We start from the raw sequence: 20295 nt of genomic DNA, 5'->3' as shown, positions 1-20295 counted from the left end.
AGCCAGTTAAATATAGATAGCAAGAAGCGAATTCCACCACGGAGTCCCGTCGAACCACACCAGGTGGGTCATGGAGCAAGTAGCATTGTCAATTGCAGGAGCTAGTACGGAGCATCAAGCATAGTATTACTCAATCTGCATTGATGAGTCGAGACCAGGACTATACAGTCGTGTTTCTGCAATGCTACTTTCAACGCGAGGCCAGTTGCCGGCAGTCCGCATAGCAAGCTCAAGATCAAAGGCTGGATCGAACCAGCGTTCTCGTCGAGTAAGTTGGCGCTGACCACCTTCTAATGCGCTACGAGCAGCCCGTGTTGTCCGAGCTCGTTTATTTCCCGCGCCACCGCTTGTTGATCCCTGGCTGCTACCTTGCAGCTTGTCTCGGTGTGTTTCCAGAGCAAGATCGTAGGCGGCAATGCTGCGAACATATGGTGCGACATCGGTGACCACGGTCTGTAGAGGACCATCGAACACTGAGTAAGCCAGACTCGCTGGACCGCTTGTTGGGGTGGTCATCATGGTGGCTATTGAGTCGAAGGCTGCTGAAATATCTCCACGACTGAGTTGAGATCTTCTGTTGTTTGGAGAGTGTGTCTCAACCACACGTCGTACTGGACTTGATGAAAGAGGATTCACAAGATCCGAGAAGACCATGCGCGCGAGACGCGAACCAGAAACCGCGAGTTGAGTGTCAAGAGTACTGTAGTCAACGATCTCCGGTGTCTGAAGCAGCGCCATGCCATTGATGTATTTCGCGCGAGCTTTAGGAGGTAGCTCAGGCTGAGTCGCATCAGTTTTGTGATTCTCTTTGCCAGGGAGACCGATCGCACAGAACACATCCATGTCGCTAAGGCTGTCAGATAAGTCCGAATACTGCTTCAATGTGGTTATTCGTGACTGTCGATCCAATTGCTCTAGAACAGAAGATGTGCTTGTGACTCCAGCGAACAGTTCTTCGCGCGGGTCGATATTCCAACCTTCCCAAGTCTCCTTGAGCAATTCATCATCCTGTGTACCTTCCAAGGAGAAGTTTGTTTCATGTGCAACGAAACCCATGCCCGCTTTATAGCTGTTCTCACTGAAGACTCGTATAGGTTGACCATTTTCATCTAGTCCACTGCCAGCCGGCCATCTTGGATAGATCCAGCTTAGTCCGCCTCGAGGGTCGCCAACGCCCATTTGACACCATAATTGCAGCTCTGCGATACTTGCACGCAGATCATGATGCTTTGCTTCGTATAGTGTCGAGACTGCATCTCGGCGAAGTAAATGACCCTCTTGAGCTGCTAACAACAACATGTAGTCTGTAGCAACACTCGCAGCTGGGGCAGATAGACGAAGAAGTGCTTGGTAGTTGATGGCCTGAAGAGGTACAAGATCTTCATCGTTACAGGTCATGATAACGGGACGCTTTGAACCCTGCAGCAAGGTAAAGACTGTTGTCCAGAAGTTTTTGTCTTCCTCAAACATGATATCAACTTCTTCCAGCAAGATCAGCGATTGCTTTTGTCCTCGTGATGGCTTCGAAGATGACAAGACCTTCTGTACTTGGTCGACATTGATTTTTGGTTTCTTTTCCTTTATGGGTTGTGGTGCCGACTTCGGCTTGGTTGTGAAGAAAGATTTCATGGTTCCTTGCCTACCAGATTCGAGATCTTTATTGAAGGCGTCAGACAGTCGGCCGGCATCTTCGTCAGCAGACGTGTTACCAGTATCAAGTGAGCGATTCTGCACCAGGTGATTCTCTACCATGTCTCCAATTCTGTCGAGCACATCTTTACCACTCCGGCGCGAACCGGGATTGATCTCGAATATCTCGAAGCCTAACTCCTTTGCTGCAGCATAGACCATAGCAGTCTTTCCACAGCCAGGTGGTCCACTCACGATGACAGAATTGGCGATCTTCGAGCGATTAGACGGGTCCTTGAAATCGGTGTTGCGCACAAGGGTTGGTTTTGATTTTCGACATGAAAGCGATGGAGGATCCAGCTCAAGAAGTTCCTCGGTGTCGTTGTAGATATCATCGTCGTTAACAATGAAATCGTCTAAGCCGGCAGCCTTCTTGCGCCGTTTCTTCTTGGGCCCACGTTCGCGATCTGCTTTGTCATGCTTGGGATTTTGTGAGCCAGCTGTCTCGACTGCACTGATAGTGAGAGCCTTCATCCACTCTCTCAGATATGTTGGCTCTCTTCCCAACTGCAAGACTTGGCTCGCACATTGGGGTGAGTACTTCTGAGCCCAGGCTTGTATCTCTGACCGTCCATGATCGAATGGTGTAAGTATGTTTGGCAATCCATGATAGAGGCTTTCGCACGCTGGGTGGACCAAATTGCGATAGGTCCCCGGCACAAACTGGAGTTCGTCCGTTGATGGTTGAGTATGAAGCTCGTTACTGATCCACTCCTGAGCGAATGAACCAGGAACAAGATGGCGAGAGGGGACTCGTAACGAAGATGGAGGGTCATAGAAACCATCGGGCCTTGGTGTGTCTTTTTGATGAAAGTCGAGGTCGCTCTTCACGCGGGTCAACGTACTCTCCGACGGGTCCAGAAGTGGTATCTTGTATTTCATTTTACGCGTTGAGCGAGGTATGATGGTGGACGCATCTCCCTGTGGTCGACTTGTGTGGTAGTAAAAGTCCCCGCGAACGTGAGCATTATCTTTTGACGGAAACGGAGCTTCAACCATGCCGGGTTGTTTGATAATGTTTCTGTCTTTGTTCGCACCAAACTGCGGGAAGCCAGAAGAGTTGTCCATATTTTTCGAACCATTCTCTCGTGCCTGTGCCCGTAGCTTGCCAGGGGTCACAGCTGAAGGTCTTCGTGGACTGAGCACGTGGCTGACCTTGGGATCCATTTGACCCTTCACAGAGTTGCTGGGGGCCGAGCGTGGCTCTTTTGGTTTTCCCGAGAAGAAAGGATGTGTCGGTTTGGAAGGATCGATTTTGGGTGCCTTTGGCTTTGGTGGAGGAGCCATTGGAGGTTTCGAGATTTTGAAAGTCTCTGAGCCATCCATTATACGTGTTATCTGATGTCCTAGAGCATGGTTCGGAGGATAGCGCAGTGTGACTAGTAGCTTTTGTTTCTCCTTCTTAGGTCTTCCTCGTCTTGCAGGCTTCTTGGATTGTGCATCTTCTTTAGCTGGCAGTGGTTTGGACGAAGGAGAAACCAGAGTACCACCAGTGCTCAACTTCAACATCTTCTTTGGCGGCGTACTTGCTGATACATTTTGAGGAGCCGGAGGAAGCTCAGGTTGTTGTTCTGTGTCTTGGTGTTGATCGATGGGCTGACTGTTTTCTGGGTGCGACGAAGGGACAGAGGTGGGACTGGAAGGTTGAGGGAGCATATCTTCAGAGCCTCGGTCAGGAACGACGACTTGGTCGGTGAGGCTCAGCTTCCGTCGTTTACGACCTGTCTGGGTTGTGGACTCGATGAACTCGGAAGTTGAAGTAGCGTCTGGCTTCTGTTTGGCCTTTCTGGGACGAGCTTTCCTGCCATTGGTCGAGTCGGGTATCGTTGGAAGCTCGGGCTGCGAGGAGTTGTCGTCCGCACCGGGCGAGGCATCATCGTTCAGGGATTGAGTTGCGGCTTCAGGCGGTGGTTTGGGCGCGGGTACTATGAGAATGAGCAAGTGAAGTGGAGATAGACGATGATGTGTGTGTGTACCTTGAGGCTTCACAAAGAAAGGATGCAACGTCTTGTTCTGACCATCAGTCATGGCGCCGATAGCCATGCAATGGTAGGTTGCGTCTTGTTCGTCCAGTGCTGGCGTACAAAGTCCCGTCTCCAAGTTTCGGAGGACGCGTCGTGACGCATGGGCACCTTCCTTGTCGCGCGTTCCTTCCAATTATGGAGTTAAAGCGTCATGCGAAGCTGCTATATCCGTGCCAAGAAGGAATCTTGAACTTTTTCTCTGAAGCAGAAGAAGTAGCAGGCACCAAACACCTTGTCGCCGTACAAGTTTTGTTCGCGCTTCCCGACACAAATGGCCGACCGAGCTGCCATCGAGGCTCCTTTTACTCTGGCCTCTTTGCCAAAGCCTTTTGATCCCACTGTTGGCACCACCTACGCCGCTCCTGTCTTCGGTCTCCGCGCTCAAAAATGGAGAAAGCGTCCTGAAATTGTCGCAAGTGTCGATGGAGACAGTATCACAATCTACAATGTACGTGTGCCCTCTGGTGCTTTTTCTCAAGGCTTTCACAGTACTAATTCGAATCTTTAGGTGCGTAACCCGCGCTTGGTAACATCGTATGCTCTTCCTCCACAGACTCGTCTGCTCTGCGCGCCTTGCTCCATCTATCGCAAAATCACTGGCCGCAAAGCCGCCCAGAGAGTTACCTATGCTGTGCTTGGCCACACCACTGGCAAGAAAACAGAAGTCATTTGCTTCACCGAAGATACTATCGCCGACTCGACCGACCTTTCTGCCGATCAGCAAGTTAAGACAAGCTACCAATTACCTTCTTCGACAAGCACCGTCTTCGCTATCAATGCTCTTGCCTCGCACTCGGACAATGAAACTCTCGGTCTCGCTCTGGATATCGCTGTCACATACGCCGATGGTAGCGTCGAATGTATTGCTGGTGACCTCCAGGAGAAGAGATGGGACGCAGATGCTGCTCGCGCCATCGCTCTTGCTGAGTCGGACGCCGCTCCATCATCTGTCAAGGTCGAATATGCCACAGTTACTGATGTGACCTCAGCAAGGAAGGGTTTGCTCAAGAGTAGAGAGGACGCTCTGGCTCTGGTTGGCGGTGCCGTTAGCCTCGACAGCTCGACTGATATTAACATGCCTCTCCTCGCCATGGTCACTGTTGATGACCAAAACACCCGCCGCTTTAACCTCTTTTCTCTACCATCGAGATCCAAGGATATGATCACCAGCGCCCACCAAGGCCTTCGCTACCTTTTCAGCTACGAATTGCCCGCACCTTCCTCTTCTTCTGACAAGGCCACCTTCTCTCTTCAATCGTCAGCTGGAAAGTTGCACCAACTGCTTTCCGGTATCATCACAACTTATGATCTTTCCGGCACCAACCCTAGTGTTCTTTCCACCCTCACTCCTCACACTCAAGCTCACCAAAGCTTTGTTCGCATTTCGGCTGCTCTGGTCCTTGCTGCCGAATCCACTTCATGTGCCATCTATGACACAAAATACAACTCCTTACAGGCCGCTCTTTCCCTCGAGTCCGACTTCCTCGAATCGGCTGGCGATAAGAGAAAGAGAACTGATGGTGCTTCTGGGGCCTCTCTCAACTTCGTCACTTTCTTCTCAGATCTCAGTATGGCCGTCGCAATCTCCGGAAACGCTCTTGTCGGTGTGCAGATCAACTTGTCCGCAACCGCCTACAAGAAGTCGAAGGCCAACACCAGTCTTCTCATCAACTCTCTCGGCAAAGGATCGAAGAAAGCTCTCGTTGCTGCTCCTAACTCTGAAGTGTCTTCTCAAGAATGGGAGAGCTGGAAAGAGACAGTCGACTCACTTGTCGAATCTGACGTAGCTGCTCTTGAACGTTTCCTTGCAGCCGAACTTGAGTTGTCCACCGCCCCTAAGCACCAGAAGTCGGCTGTGCAGGATAACGAGGAGCAGGATGGTGAGGACAACAGAATGTGGCCTGTAAGAGATTCAAGGTTCCTCGTTCAGAAGACTGAGAGACGTAAAGCGGTCTACCTTCTCAGCAAAATGTTTGCTTGGAATCAGACCACAAACGAAGACCAGAGCTCTATTTCCATGAACTTCTTCGCGGCGAATATTTTCAGATGGCTCGCCATCACCGGCTATATGTCTGCTATGGCAGTCGAGAGGGCATTGCGTGAAACTGGCGCCATCCAGTCAACTGCTCAGAGAGTCCACCCCGGCGACATCATGAAGGCAGTCAACGAGCTTGACCCAGAGATGCATGTCATGCACGAATGGCTGAGCTGGCCTGTCTACCTGGAGATCGAGGAGGTCATTGTGGCTCTCGCTTCTCTCGTCAAGTCTCTGCAAGGGCCTAGTCCCGCTGCAGTGGCTAAGCTCATCACTAGCAAAAGCGAAGACTCCGAGCTTGAAACCACAATTCAGGCCGAGACTGATGCTGCAGAAGCCGATCTTGAGTTTGCTCTGTCAGCCCTGGACACAGGTCTCAGTGTCAGAAGCGCCTCTTTCCGTACTGTTTTCACACGCCTCCATTCGTTCCCTTCGCGCAGCATCGTTGAGAGGCTCCGCACTCACCTTGCCCCTCGCGAGGTTGTGTTCTTCATCCAAATTCTCCGCATCGAGCTTGCAGACGGTGGCTGGACATCTAAATACACCGAGGATGAGATTGCCAGACCTGAAGACGCTGGATCGCCTAGTGATCACTCAATTGCTATTATCAGCAACCTACTTAACTGTGCTGTTGACGCTATTGGCACATCTGGCTGGCTTGTAGGCCTCAGCGGAGACCCAGACCTTCAGACAGACAACATGCTCGAGACTCTCGTCGCTGAGACCAGTGCTGCCCTTGAGACTTGTATTGAGGCATGCAGCTTCGGAGTTTTCCTGAACGACTTCGAGCGCTTCAGCAACACCATCCAAGCTTCTCAGAAACAGACAACGATCAAGAAGGTCGATCCTATCAAGACACCTGGTTTCGAGGAGACCCCTCTCGCCGTTGACCCCGTCCTTCCTCTTGGTTACAAGGCTCAAGGACCTGCCAGCAAGTTGCGTATGACAAGCACGGGTCAAGTCGAAAAGAGCAGGGGTCTTCGTGGTAAGGAATTGTCGATGCGTGTTGGCAAGTACTCTCTGGACAGAATTGTTGTTTAAGCATTGCATGGGAGGAGTCATGTACATTTAAAGATCTGGATGTATTCACTTAGCGAGGAGTCACAGGACAGGAAAAAATCCATTGTTTTCATATGCTTCCATTCATCTACTGACTCGTGATTTTCTATATCGCTATCCACAAGATTCTATGATGTCATTGCTTACCACTCAAGCACGGTCATAAAACAAGACGACATCAACTCTATGATTTCTCCAAACACATTTTCAGACACTTGAAATCACAATCAAGAAGAAGCATCACACACAATCGCCATGGGTCTTCCACAGCAACCAGCACAACCTGCAAACGACGCACCTTCGAGCAGCATGCCGACACATGCCGGCGACCTACCACCCGCAGCGCTTGAACTGGCAGGCAAACTATTCGATTTTGCAAGACAAGGCAAGACGGATGAGTTGGCACAATACGTCAGCGCGTAAGTCAATGAAAGTTTGCGTCTTTGGAGAGCAGTCTTTGAATTGTCAATTGTGACACTGCTAGCCTCTTCGCTATTAATATAGATTGAACCATTTTCTTGATGCTTTATTTGAACATTGTATCAAGAAACAAAACTAACAATGGTCAATCTATAGTGGCATTCCACCAAACCTTACAAATCACAAAGGCGACACATTGCTCATGCTAGCAGCTTACCATGGCCATGCCGAAACCACCAAAATGTTGCTAGACAAAGGCGCGGACCCGAATGTATTGAATGACAGAGGCCAGAGTCCTATTGCTGGTGCTGTATTCAAGGGCTCGGACGACGTGGTCAGACTTTTGTTTGAGAGAAAGGCAGATGTGTATGCGGGACAACCTAATGCGGTGGACAGCGCGCACATGTTCAGGAAGGAAGATTACCTCACGCTATTCGGTGTGGCACAGCAATAAATGTTCAACAGAACCACGGGTCTTTATTTCCAGGAAGACTGAGAACCGAGGAATGGTTGAGCTGTTGCTTTCAGGTGTTTATCAAACACGTGGATAAGCGCAGAAATTCTTCCCACAAGTTGTGGATGTTATCTCCCGGCACTTCAATCTCGGAAGCAGCACAGTCGGCAATCATGTGAATGAGAGACCTGGATGGCTCGAGGCGTTGGCTACCAGTCTGCCAACGCCTGCATCGATAGCGGCATCTTGCAGCACCAATACTCAGCAGTACCACATAGGATCACTCAGTATTTGACGACGAATTTTAGCTGACACCAGAATTGTTACTTCAACTGAATTCAGGATAGTCTACAATTCGACAGTGACCAGAGAGCAAACGATAAGAGTTTGAATATGACATCGTGGTGGAGAGCAAAGCGCAGAGCGGTCCCGCAGAAAATGACATTGACATGTGAAGACGCGGGTCATGCCAAGGCCGCATGTGATTTCTGTTGCCCGTTGTGCAGACCCGAAAGGTGATGGGTTTCATCGACGTCCTTCCCATCACGACCAATGCCAATGAGCCCTCGCAACCTGCCTCCATCACTTCCCAATCGCTGTCAAATCCATCCCGTCGTGTTTTGCTAGCTGCTGCTGCCAGAGTCGTCGCCGACTTGCGCAGGAGCTCTGTCGACGTCAGTGCAACGATGGAATCGCAACGCCAAGCGCCGCCCGGATACGCCTACGAGCACCATCCCGACAATCTCAAACTGCCTTCAGTCCCTACTCAGGACCTTCACTCGAATCATGCCCCGACCGACATCACTCTTCCCGACCTAAAGTCTGTCCTCGCCGACCTCCCCTCCAAGACTGTTCACCCCAATGTCTCACTCAATGCTGCCGCTGCAAGAGACATGGACCCGCAAATAAGCATGCCTCGAACTAGCATTGAATCAGATGCAGCCAGCAATATGAGTATCGAAGACGGAACCCAACGCTCAACAAGTGTATCAATGGATGACCCCGATGTTCGCCTGGCTGCCGAAGCTCTATCTGGTCTTGGGAATCCTGGTGTGTATACTCGATTCGCACTTGGTTGTAACGTCGACTGATATAATAGACTTTGCGCCTTCTCCCAAGACACGACCATCAGCGTCCAAACCCAGTCCTACAAGTGCCTCGGCTTCTTCAAACAAGGACCTCGAACCGCTACTGGATCTCCTAGTCGACGCCCATCCTTGGGTCGGAAATACTGTAAACGGAAGTTTATCTGCTTACAACGCGACCAAGAACTTCTCACCTCGTATCGTCCGATATGGAGTGCATCTTGTTGAGCGAAATGTTGGCTCTCCTGTCGCTAGTACCGTCAGCAACCTTGGTAGACGTACTGGCGTCGAGGGAGGTATCAGACGATACCTCGATAGCAGAAGACCCAGCTCACCAGCCACGGACTCATCACATGGAAGTAAACGTCGACGAGTAACGTCGGACGATATGGATGTCGACCGTATAGATCCGAGCCTGCAAGATTCACAGGAGTTCCTCCCTGCATACCAGGCCAACAAACCACCTTCATACAGAGAGGAAGTCAGCCCTCATGGTTCGGAGAGAAGCCGAGGTGTTGAGAGACCTGCTATCAATCGAAGCTGGTCAACCAAGATTTTCATCTCGACCTCTGCTCTTGGTGTTGCACTTAGCGATACTTCTTTGCGAAGCCTTCAGTACTGCGTCAAGCTTCTCTCTTCAGCCACTGAACATGTTGAGAGCGTAATGAATGCCTTGAAGATGGTTCTACACGAGTATGACCAATCACAGGAAACATCACAACAAGACAGGGCAAGACAAGAGAAGGAAAGAGAGGCCGGTATCGTAATTGAGATCAAGAGCGGCAACGAGCGTGACCAGTCTACAGAAATGCTTGCAAGACGCATCAAGCAGCTCTGCGACGACATTTGGCACACTATCCAGACTGTGGTCAATTCAGTCTCGACTTATGCTGGAGGTGCTCTACCCGAGAACGCCCGCAACATTGTCAAAGGGCAGTTGTTGTCAATTCCGCAACGATGGCGATGCGCCACACAGTCAGCAGAGGCATCTTCTCCGTCTCAATCAGCCATCAAGGCCGATGGTGGTGAAGACGGCAAGGCAGCTGCAGGTCAGGGTGCAGACGAGAACACTCGCAAAGCAGCCCACCGCATGATCGCCTTTGCAACTGAAGGTCTCGACATGATGGCTCAAGTCAACAACGTCGTTGGCATTACTCTACAAAGTGCCGAGAACTGGTTGCAGAGCATGGGTAGAAACAGTCGTGAGGAGGAGATGATGGACGCTGACGACCCCAAGGAGTCAGCTGAGTAGGACAACAAAAATTGAAATTCATCCTTCGCCTTCTCCTGTTCTCTGCCAGCAGCAAGACAGAATCTCAACCCGTCACGAGTCTACGAAAAAAGAAAAATTTGCAAGCCTTTGGGCCAAAAAGAAGTAACACAACCCACGAAAACCACTAAACCCATACTGATCTTAGGGCGTACTGGGATGCTAGGCTCAGGACCTGGCTAGGGCAAAGGGAATGTTTGATTTTGCTGTATGATGTGTTCCAGATTATCGATATCGAAGTTGCTAGCGGGCAGGAGTTCCGATAGCTAGGGGTTCACAGGACAACTTCTTTCTTCCTTTCCATCACTCTCGTTTACAGCGAACAAAAAGCGTAGTTTCTCTAACGTTACTTGGTACAGACTTTTGCCTTTTTGGGATTGTATATAGCAGATCTTATGCACATTTTTCCCCTTGTCTGTTCTTCATAGCAGATCAACCGCGCTTGCGATGTCTTCCTATCTTTGCTGAAAGAGTGGTTGCAACAGCCAAGAGCGGGATGCTTTCTTGTTTCTGACTTATTCTGCTTGTAAACAGACATTAAGAAGAATTTCGTCACTACAGACAGGCATCAGTCATGTACAATTACTGCCATCCCACCCTGTACGAATAACAGAATAGATATCTCATTCTTCCTTCTCCTGTAGTCATGCATTTCTTGCGCTCATGTCTCAACTCTTCTGAAAACGCTGCTTGAAGTATGCCTCAAAAGTCTGCAAATCACAATCAGTCAGCACACGTACGATTCTCCGCAAAGTGTGTCTTGAAACAACATACAGTGGGTTTAATCTCTGGGAACAGATGATTGTGATTCATGCCCCTCGGACGCCAGAACCTCCCACTTCCCTGCATCCCTTTGACCAAAAACCAAAAGTCCACTGGAAAAGAACTTTTATTTTGGAGGTGTTCTGGAGCTGATTTTGGGTCTGCAACCACCTCGTGCATCTTGTCTTCACCCATAACATCCAGGTTTACTTTTTTGCCAGAATAATTTTTGAGGAGGTCTGCTATCTCGACGTGGGAAATGTGGTCGGAAGGGAAGTTTAGGTGGGCGTTTTCGGAGACAGAGGGGGAGGATAAGCAAGCAGCTACATAAAGTCCAAAGTCTGAGATATGTGTGTAATCGGCTTTGGCATTGGGGTCGCCGATGACGTGAAAAGTGTATTCATCCACATCCGTCTGAGTCCAAGGACACCAAACTTTCTCGCGGTCTTGGTTGTAAAAGTCTCCGCAGCCTATCATCGTATACGACATTCTGCCCTCTTTGATGGCTGGGTGCAAAATAGCGCGTTCATTGAGTCTGCTTTTGGCGTCCCAGAGTGGATGGATGTAGCCCTGTGGATCATTGGGCTTGCGGTATATGTGGTGCATACCATACTCCGAGGGAATGAATCGCTTGACTCCTGCATCTGCTGCTCCGTCTTGAATGTCGATTTGAGCTTCTAGAACTGGTCCGTTTAATGCACTGACAACTGCATCTATGCCTTGGAGTTCCTGGGCCATTTGTTTACGTGATGTGTGCAGCAGATCCATTTCTTTGATTGTGACATTTTTGTTCGAGGCTTCGGGTGGTGAAGGTGAGTCTGGAGCTTTGATGGCTAGGAGGCTGAACCTTTGCGATGTGTGGTTCGTCAGGGCTTTGAGGATTGAGCCGCCAATTTGGCCATTGGCGCCGAATAGCGCGATATTCTTGAGTGACATGATCTTTGTGATTGGAGATCTGAAGAAAGTGGCTCGAGAAAATACCTACTTATTGTTCAGGCTATGCGTACTGGCAAGCACGTAACCATGACACAACCACTATCTCATGGTATTGCTCTTGCATGGGCTGGACATGACACCTACCTTGTATGTTGCCAAAAATCCTTGAGCAGCCTACAAAATTTGCTCAGATCCTTGAACTCACGGTCATTGCTTTGTCTGGTCAAGTGTAAGTCTCGAGCAGAGTGGATGAGCAGATGTCTAGCAAGATATGTTAGAGGTCCGTGCACTTGCTGACTGCAGACGGGACCACCCTGCCCATTGTTTCCATCGACGACGACCACTCTTCTTCTAGCTGGGCAGGCCTGTAAACAACGAATCTCCAATTCTTGAATACTGTGTTATTCAATTCGATGGTTTGAGGGTGCACCTGTTGTCACAGGCCGATTGAGGCTCCTTACCTAGGTCAAATGATACATGCTACTAAATGAACGGCAGCTTCACCCCATCTCGAACCCGAAATTCACTTGTTCGCGAAAGATAGCAGTATGTTGGAGGCGGAACTATGGCATGCGAGAAATGTCATGTCGTGTACTGCGCGAAAGAAACATTCGTTCGCTGTCAACATCACAAAAGGGGCACAGAGACAGGTCATTACAGCAGAATTGTGGCGTTGGTGGAAAATGGCCCTGCAGGATACGAAACGATGAAGGAAGCTCAAGACCGACAAGCGAGACGATATGCTGAGGAGGCAGGTGGTTGACAGCTGAGATACGCCCCTGCATACGTACATCTCACGCGCATGTCGCGCCCTACAGTACTAGAGATGGAGGCGTCTATCAGGGACAAACGTGCGTACCAACCTCGCTACCAGTAGAGACTGTAGGATCAAACTCGTGTAGATCTGATTGTTGGTCAATGTCGTTTGGTAAAAGCCAGCTCTGGACTTGTCAGTGCTCACATGTCATATGGCCGTTTGGTTGCGTTGCAGAATCAGCGCCCAGGAAGTATCGGGTCATGTTCCGACATGGGAGGTGCAATAGCCAGCTCTCCACAATGTGAGGATCGTACTGCGTCCAAATAGGAAGGACTCAAGTCTCAGAGAAGGTAGAGGCGTGTCGAATATGATTCTCGGTGCCTATACCTCTTCTAGGAAGGTGGAATGATTTTGCACGAGCGCTGTATTTTTTTCGTGAACTGGCATCCAGGACTGAACGATTCACCGCCTCAACGCGGCCTCATATGGCAGAAATGATTCTAAAGGCCACCAAGGCTTGCGACTCGTTATTAGGTCAGGCGTAGAGAAACAGAGCGGTCAAACAGCACGGTCTGGTTAGAAGACGGTGCTGCTCTTGGGCTGGATAGATGACTGCCGTAGACTTGAGCTTGCGCTGCCGCCTATTATGACAACAATCTACCACCCTCTCAGGCCGACATGTCTTCAAAACTGGCGGTCGATGGGCATCAAGAAGTCTTATGCCGCATTTTGCTGGTCAGACAAGCAACAGTCGCCCTGTCGATGCAATCTCGACTCCGGCCGAATGGTGACAAACACTTGGCATACTCGATATGGTAGTAGAGTACGGGCGGGCGTTAGCATTTAGCCGATCACCATGATGAGAACAGCGCATCGGCCTGCCTATCTCGTGACGGGAATAGGAAAGTGTAAATGATTATTCTGAAGCATTCACAGGTGCGTCAATCAACCCTCTGACGATAGTCACGGCGACGACTGCGTCCAAGACGGTCTTCTCGAATGTGACAAGTTGACAGTGTATAGCAACGTATCATGCTCCTGCATCCCAGGAACACTCGTGTGACCTTGATGAGCAGGAGTCCGAAACAGCAAACACGCCCCTGTTTGGGCAACTGAGAATGTGTTTGGGAATTGTGTCTTATCTTCAGCCAATGAGAGCCAACCGGCGGACCTTGCGAGGGTCGCGTGGGTGGCAGTCCGGGGTAATGACATGACCGTGCTTTTGCTTCTTCTTCGCGGATGATCGGCTTGAAGAAGGTGCAGATACCCGATGGCGGAACACGAGTGGCTTTGCATCGATTTCTTGACGGATGCTGCACCTGGCTGGACCTGCTGTTGCAACTTGCTTGACATCGAGATTTGGCCCAACCACCGCAACGCTGCTTGGAAAAGGTAGGTAAAGCGGCCGGCGCTTCTTCGTCTTCTAGAATTCCCCAGCGTCCAAGCTGTTCTTCGAGCCAAGCCGAGTCGAGTTAAACCGTAGAATCGGGGTGGCTAACCGGAAAGGGCAGGAAAAACCCACCGGCGGTCGGCAGCGAGCGCCTCATCCGCCCTTTGATACAGTGTTTGTGCAAGGTGACATGATGCTTATTACCGTCATGAGAGAGGGCATCGCATCGATTGATGATATTGGCAAGAAGAAAAGAAGAAAGAAAGCGATTATCGCATCTCCACAAGGTCTCGAAGGTGGCTGTCGGCTGGAAAGTCGTCAGAAAGACCGTTGGAGAGGCATTCGCTTTTCACGCGCGTAAACGCATCGGATGCTTCATTAGGCATCCGACTTGTCGATTCATCCTTATCTATCAGCAAGGCTGCTGCACCCCAGGGCCACGCGATCCACTATCTAATGTTGTCTCGCTCCTCCCTGCTGGTGAAACGAAGCCTTTCTCATCTCGCGTGCACTCTTTGACTTCGCTCAACGAGTCCACAAGTCGCAATATTCATCAGCGCCCAACTCGCGTTCTTCGAGATTAAGGCCACTTGGACCGGACCCTGCTGTCGGAACGACACTGCCCAACGTGCGCCCTTGGCTTTTCGGCCGATTTGATAATAAGAATCAACGTCATCCACACTGCCGCCGCTAGCATCGCGCTCTGACTCTTCTCTTCAATATGCTTGTTCCGCGATCTTTCAAGTACTCTTCATCGCCAGACTCACAAAAACAAAGACCATCTTCAACACCAAAATCCAAAAAGCCCTCCGTCGCTCCTCCGACACCAATTTCAACACCCCTACCCCCACGCTCCGACACTTCCAATTATAGCCAACCACCACTCTGGATCCTCACGCCTGCCATGCCTTCAACACTGCAACCCTCGAGACCCGTCGAGATTCCTTCTCCTCGGCGGGGTTCCAGAGATCTCAAACATGTCAGATCATCTAGGGCCAGCAGCAAATCATCCAGAACATCACGAAACTCCGACACCAAACACCGACCTGATGCCCTCCCTCCGGCCGTCGCTGCACTCTTGGCTGTGACTGCTATTCCTCCTCCCAAGTCGCAGACTAGACGCAAGAAGAGTCCCATCCGGGACATGTCTATCGATGAGCTCATCCAGGAATGGAGAAAGGACAGTTCGACCAAGTCCAGCTACAGCAGCGCTTCACTGGACATGCTCCTTGGATCAGCCGACGTAGATGACTACGAGCACATGTACTCTTCAAGGTCAACTTCGTGTGACTCAATTCCCTCCCTGGATGGTGACGACGGCTCGGTCATGTCCATCAGCAATCCCGCCACTCCAGACTCCATCCGAAGTCGAAAGTCTAGCATGGGCAGTTACCGCAAAGAGAAGACTCTCTACACTCCAGAAATCGAGGATTGTAGCATCGATCACCCCCTCGGACTACCAACCATGGAGTTCGACGAGGATCTCATTCTTATCAACTCGCCATGCCCCAAGGAGCGCAAGCCTAGAAAATCTGGTGGTTTCCGTTCCAACTTGAGCTCATCACTGCAAGCCCTCAAGTCTCGCGTGACCTCTTCGTTCTCATCTCTGAACTTGAATCTGGATGAAGATTCGTTCTCCGATGCTTCGCTCTGGCAACATCCTTACCTGTTTCCGAGATTGAGCTCGGAGCTCAGACCTACCCCCTTTACCTCGACACCATCAAAGTCGCATCGCCAGTACCTGAATCCGCGCTCGGCTCCTGTTCCCTTTGAGGAGCAACAACACCACTGGCAGAAGGCTCTCTCTTCGCTAGACTCGCCTGACAACGAGTTTCCCGAGGCTCCAATGATCCAGATGCAAACCTACAACAAACGGGCCGCATCTTCGCCCCGCCGCACGCGCCGCGGCTCAAGCACTGGCACACCAGACTCTCGTTCGGAAGCTGGCCGCGCTATGTCTGGGCAGGGGCCCATGCCCTCTAGGCAACGCGAACCTCGAGAGAACAGCGACTTTCTTCGTGTCATCGTGCTCGAGATGAACATGAGACGTGGAGGTAAATTTGACGAGGGTGCCAGTGGACGTGCCAGAATCTGGCTTCCACCACGCAAGCAGCCTGTTGCTCGCAACAGCGCCTTCGACGACGATGAGGACGAGGACGACATTGTCTCTATCGGCGCTCCCAGGGCTGTCTCTAGAAAGATCCCTCGCCGCTGGGTGCCAATTTCGATCGAGTAATCATCGAGTAACAACAATTGCGATACCCACTTCCAGACCCTGGATCATCCCGGCTCCCGTCTCTCGCCAGTCCGTTGAGTTCGAACTCACTTCACAGCCCTAGAGCGCAATATCTCCAGAGAACGGTTGTTCGTCTCTGGCCTAGAGCACACGGTCATGATTATCTTCTCTCAAAGCAGCCTTCGCTAGTCCACGACGCGTTTCGACGTGGGGTTATCTTACGCCATCCTCGCTTTTCTACTTCATAACGATCATCATATTGTTTCTGTTTTTTTTTTTTCCTTCAGATGGCATTTGCTGTCTTCATTGTTGGTTATTCGGCAAGCGAATGGTCTTAGCATGGTAAGGTGTAGCGAGAACGGTTGTCTCGGCGTTGTGGGAATATTTTTTTTTGTTTGAGGTTGGGAAAGAGTGAGTAATAGCCGGTGCTTGGCTGCGCTATTTTCTCTCCGGATTTTTCTTCTCATCTTTTCCATGCACGGTGGTGGCATGACTTTGATGCTAGATCTGGGCACAGCATCCGGAAGCGTGGTGTTTCTTCCATTTATGATATCTACGACAAACATATACGGCTTAATGAACGAACATATATCTTCATACTACTTCATCCTTGGCAAACCTCTTCTCTTCTCTTCTCTTCATTCAACGAACACGCGACAGATTAAAGTCTGTCAGAAAGCTTTGTTTCACGCTAGAAAAGTATCGTGAGCATATGTATCTAGATGCACAATAACTACATCTGGTGAATGCAGAATCCATGCTCGATTATTTCGCACTAGACATGACTCTAGCTCAACATGTGCGCTTACACAATCTCCTCAGCTGTTCGCACGGTTGGTCCTAAGAGTCAGCAGTCAGAACACTTGTTCCTGTCTTCACTCCGAGTCTCCTCCACAAGCACGGACAAAGTCACAAAAAAGGCTCACGTCGCACCACATGCGCGCTCGTGCTTTTCATGCGATCAAATTTCCCCTTCTTTTCTTCTTAGAACACGCGGAGTCGAGAACACCCGACCAACGGCCCATCAGTCAATCAATGGATATTTGAACAGCGGGTCTAATATTGCGCGTTCGTACAATCGGTCAAGGCTTCTCGGACAGGAGTTCTCTCGTCGCTTGCCGACTCTCCTTGTTTTGTCCGAAAGGTCTTCCACATTAGTGACATTCTCTGCTGACTGTATACACTCCGAGTCGTTTGAGATTCAATTCCCGACTTCGCTCTTGGTATGTCACTGACTCACGCTCCATGCGGCCTCCAACACCAATGCAAGATTCGAGTCGTGGGATATGGAGACGGATGTCGGGTCGATGGGATACGAAGGCCGCGACTCTAAAAGTGTCGGTCAGCAGTTACGGCCACCGTCTCGGCGACCATCTTGCTTTCTCGCGTCCTTCAAACGCCGTCTCTTATCTTTGCACACGTAGTCCACGTCTGGCCTTTTGCTGATCAGGGGTTCTCTTTACTGCATGGACTGTCGTCCGATCTGCGGAGTAAGTACACCGGCCGTAAGATGACAACAGACCACGACTCGCTGCTCGAACTTCAAATCATGTGACAAGTCGCTGATCCTTCGACAAAACATCTGGCGGCCTAGGGTCTATCATACTGCTGAATCAGGTCAAAAGAACCGTTCAATGTTGTTTGTCAAAAATTACAGTCAGACCCCGTCAGAAGCCCGAGAAACTTTACAGCATTACCTGAAGCTATCAGTCAATGCACAATACGAGATTGGCTTTGGGGATGCCATGAAGTCTGTTTAGACTTCTGATATCGTACCATTGCTCGTGTTCACGGTCGAATACGTGATAACGTCTACTGCGACGACATGCTGTGAAGACGTGCCTAGGGAGTCTTGCTGGAAGAACCATTTGCAATCTCCTTCAGGTAAGAGCCCGTGATTGTTGACAAATTCACACAGTTGATGGCTCTCATGCTTCACGGGCCAGTCCATCTTGACTACATGCCACAACTGCTGCTTCTTGTTCGGGTATATTCGCATCGTCTTGTGGTCATCACTTGGGCCCTCGAAGCTATCATCACGAGATCCACGTCGACATCAGATGCCTTGTCGGTTCATGGTCATATCTTTTCAACCCCTTTCAAGAGTTGTATACATAAAGAAGAAGGACTTCCGACGCAGGCTGCTCTTGGTATAGCATAACTTTGTGAGCTATAAATCAGCTTGTGGCTACTCATTTGGATGTCTTGACTGGGAAATCAGAGTCCATGGCCAACGTCTTGATTTGTGTCTGTCGACGTTCACCATGCTCATCATCTTTTGCACGATCCTTGCGGCTCCAATAATAAACCCTAGAACTCGAAGCCATACTCGTCTCCTGGCCTTCAGTCATTCACAGAGATCAGACATAAAATCACTCAGGACCTCCGAATCCTCTTGTAGAAAGCATTGCCAAGGTAGGAATGATTTGGTCGCAGCATTTGAAGTATATAGGCTTGGCGGAAGGAGCACATTTGAGTTGGTTGCGACAGGTAGGCACCAAACGCAGAAGGTGCGATGAGTAACAGAGCGATGAGCAAGTTACAACACTTAAAAGTCACACAACGCAGCACGCCTTTCTTTTTTGTTGTTCTCTTCTCTATCAACACTTTCACCTGGACTATCCACCACTTTTCGCCTCATACGGAGAATCAGATCTATCAAGCCAGAATGAAGCTCTTTACCCTTCTGATTGGCCTGCTGTTTACCAGCATCGTCAGTGCTGTTCCTCTCATGGCCCAGCACAACGATGAACCCGCTCTTCTCGTCGCCAAAAGAGGTGACATCAGCTCAACATATTGCGATGTCAATCCAGAAGTCTTCCCTTGCTCGGAGTTCTGTAAGGGCAATCAGCTGGCAGATTTTTGCAGACCTGAATACTGCGACCACCACCCTGAACACTGGACTTGCAAGCCTAAATATATCGAGTCGAACGATACCATGGTAGATGATATTGACGGCAGATTATACGCCACGCTTCTTGTTGATCGAACCGCCGAACAGCACAAGGACCACAACTTTGGTGGTGGCGTCTTCTCAGGCCAGGACATCACAAGTGTGTCTGGGACTTTCGTCGCACCGGAAGTCTTCGCAACACCAGAAGGTGTCAGGGGCGAGGTCACGGGCGAGTACGTTGCAATAGCGATGGGCATCTACGACGGCCACTGCGACGGAGAGGGTGAAAACGGCGGAATACTCGCTGCTATAGAACTATTTCCCACTGGAAAATCCGAAGTGTGGTTAGAGTGGTTGACTCAGCAGTATGTACCTGCCAAGGACATGACCATCTCTGCTGGGGACAGTATCACTATGACGGTGGAATTGTCAAGCAGAACCAGTGGATCTATCCTGATCGAAAACAACAGCAAGAAGACATCCGCCTCGCACAAGTTTGCTGGCATGGGCTACAGGCCTGTTTGCAATACCAAAGCACATTGGGCTGTTGGACAGGCCAGTATAAAACATCCCCACGACGAAGTGCATCTGGCCCACTTTACCCCCGTCGTCTTTACCAACATTTCAGTGACCGCTGGGTCTAATTTCATGACTGGTGTATCGAACATTGAGGAGGTTTTGCTTGTCGACCATTCGGATAACCCTCTCGCTGATACTAGCATTGTGGACAACTACATCAACGTCACTTATGTCAAGTCCAGAAAGGTTCAGGGCTAAGGCACAAAGAATAAAGGAGTAGGGCAAAAGGTCAGGGAGGTCTGGTCTGAGTCAGAGAATGGAAGGTAGCTGTAATTTATATATAGACGTATGAAAAAGCCTTGTACCAAGATAAGACTCGAAACAATCCATGAGAGCCTCCCTGAAGTGAGCAAGTCTATCAGCCGATTGCGTGGCTCTCAGTTCCGCAATTTTGATCAAGGCGCGAGCTGTCCGCGAGTTGCCATTTGCAAGACTGGTGTAATAAGCAGGGGTGTCCGGAGACTTTTGATGAGGAACTGTAGAGCCCGTATTTCCAACCGTACTCCGGCTCTAGCAAAAGAAGTATATACTGCAAAAAGGCACGGAGGTTTACAGAAGCAGAGGCATATCCACAGAGAGCTGACAAACTGTTGTTTCTCAGTGGGCACAGTGCTGATTCTCGATAGTGTTGTGCATTTTCAAAGCTACACGCAGTCAACACTTTAGCATACGGATATGATATCCCACTAAGAGGATACTGCGAGAC

At 50.1% G+C, this 20295-nt stretch overlaps 7 protein-coding genes across 7 annotated transcripts; 5 read left to right on the top strand and 2 right to left on the bottom strand.

Annotated features, from left to right (window-relative positions):
* Window positions 1-189: 189 nt before the first annotated feature.
* M437DRAFT_17096 (P-loop containing nucleoside triphosphate hydrolase protein) lies at window positions 190-3225 on the bottom strand (the record flags this gene model as incomplete). The annotated part of the gene is made up of 1 exon (XM_041018888.1): window positions 190-3225. A coding segment is annotated over one exon (3036 nt), but the record flags the coding sequence as incomplete, so codon positions are not given.
* A 759-nt stretch (window positions 3226-3984) lies between these two features.
* On the top strand, window positions 3985-6789 carry M437DRAFT_71693 (uncharacterized protein; the record flags this gene model as incomplete). The annotated part of the gene is made up of 3 exons (XM_041025718.1): window positions 3985-4161; window positions 4222-5593; window positions 5624-6789. 3 exons carry the CDS (start codon window positions 3985-3987, stop codon window positions 6787-6789), a joined length of 2715 nt encoding a protein of 904 aa, XP_040884941.1.
* Window positions 6790-7116: 327 nt separating this feature from the next.
* M437DRAFT_38146 (ankyrin) lies at window positions 7117-7681 on the top strand (the record flags this gene model as incomplete). Its single annotated transcript, XM_041019781.1, has 2 exons — window positions 7117-7226; window positions 7384-7681. 2 exons carry the CDS (start codon window positions 7117-7119, stop codon window positions 7679-7681), a joined length of 408 nt encoding a protein of 135 aa, XP_040884940.1.
* Window positions 7682-8592: 911 nt separating this feature from the next.
* Window positions 8593-10018, top strand: M437DRAFT_36041 (transcription factor Opi1; the record flags this gene model as incomplete). The annotated part of the gene is made up of 2 exons (XM_041019368.1): window positions 8593-8731; window positions 8781-10018. The coding sequence occupies 2 exons, from the start codon at window positions 8593-8595 to the stop codon at window positions 10016-10018; spliced, it is 1377 nt and encodes a 458-aa protein (XP_040884939.1).
* Window positions 10019-10704: 686 nt separating this feature from the next.
* On the bottom strand, window positions 10705-11734 carry M437DRAFT_36057 (NAD(P)-binding protein; the record flags this gene model as incomplete). The annotated part of the gene is made up of 2 exons (XM_041019372.1): window positions 10705-10746; window positions 10811-11734. 2 exons carry the CDS (start codon window positions 11732-11734, stop codon window positions 10705-10707), a joined length of 966 nt encoding a protein of 321 aa, XP_040884938.1.
* Window positions 11735-14785: 3051 nt separating this feature from the next.
* Window positions 14786-16117, top strand: M437DRAFT_36891 (uncharacterized protein; the record flags this gene model as incomplete). Its single annotated transcript, XM_041019528.1, has 1 exon — window positions 14786-16117. One exon carries the CDS (start codon window positions 14786-14788, stop codon window positions 16115-16117), a length of 1332 nt encoding a protein of 443 aa, XP_040884937.1.
* A 2668-nt stretch (window positions 16118-18785) lies between these two features.
* On the top strand, window positions 18786-19787 carry M437DRAFT_80541 (concanavalin A-like lectin/glucanase; the record flags this gene model as incomplete). Its single annotated transcript, XM_041027367.1, has 1 exon — window positions 18786-19787. One exon carries the CDS (start codon window positions 18786-18788, stop codon window positions 19785-19787), a length of 1002 nt encoding a protein of 333 aa, XP_040884936.1.
* Between the last annotated feature and the right edge of the window lie 508 nt (window positions 19788-20295).

This window comes from Aureobasidium melanogenum, assembly GCF_000721775.1.
Source record: "Aureobasidium melanogenum CBS 110374 unplaced genomic scaffold scaffold_1, whole genome shotgun sequence".
Classification (NCBI taxonomy): domain Eukaryota; kingdom Fungi; phylum Ascomycota; class Dothideomycetes; order Dothideales; family Saccotheciaceae; genus Aureobasidium; species Aureobasidium melanogenum.
Note: the sequence above shows the minus strand (reverse complement) of the source record. Positions and strands in the feature narration are given on the sequence as shown.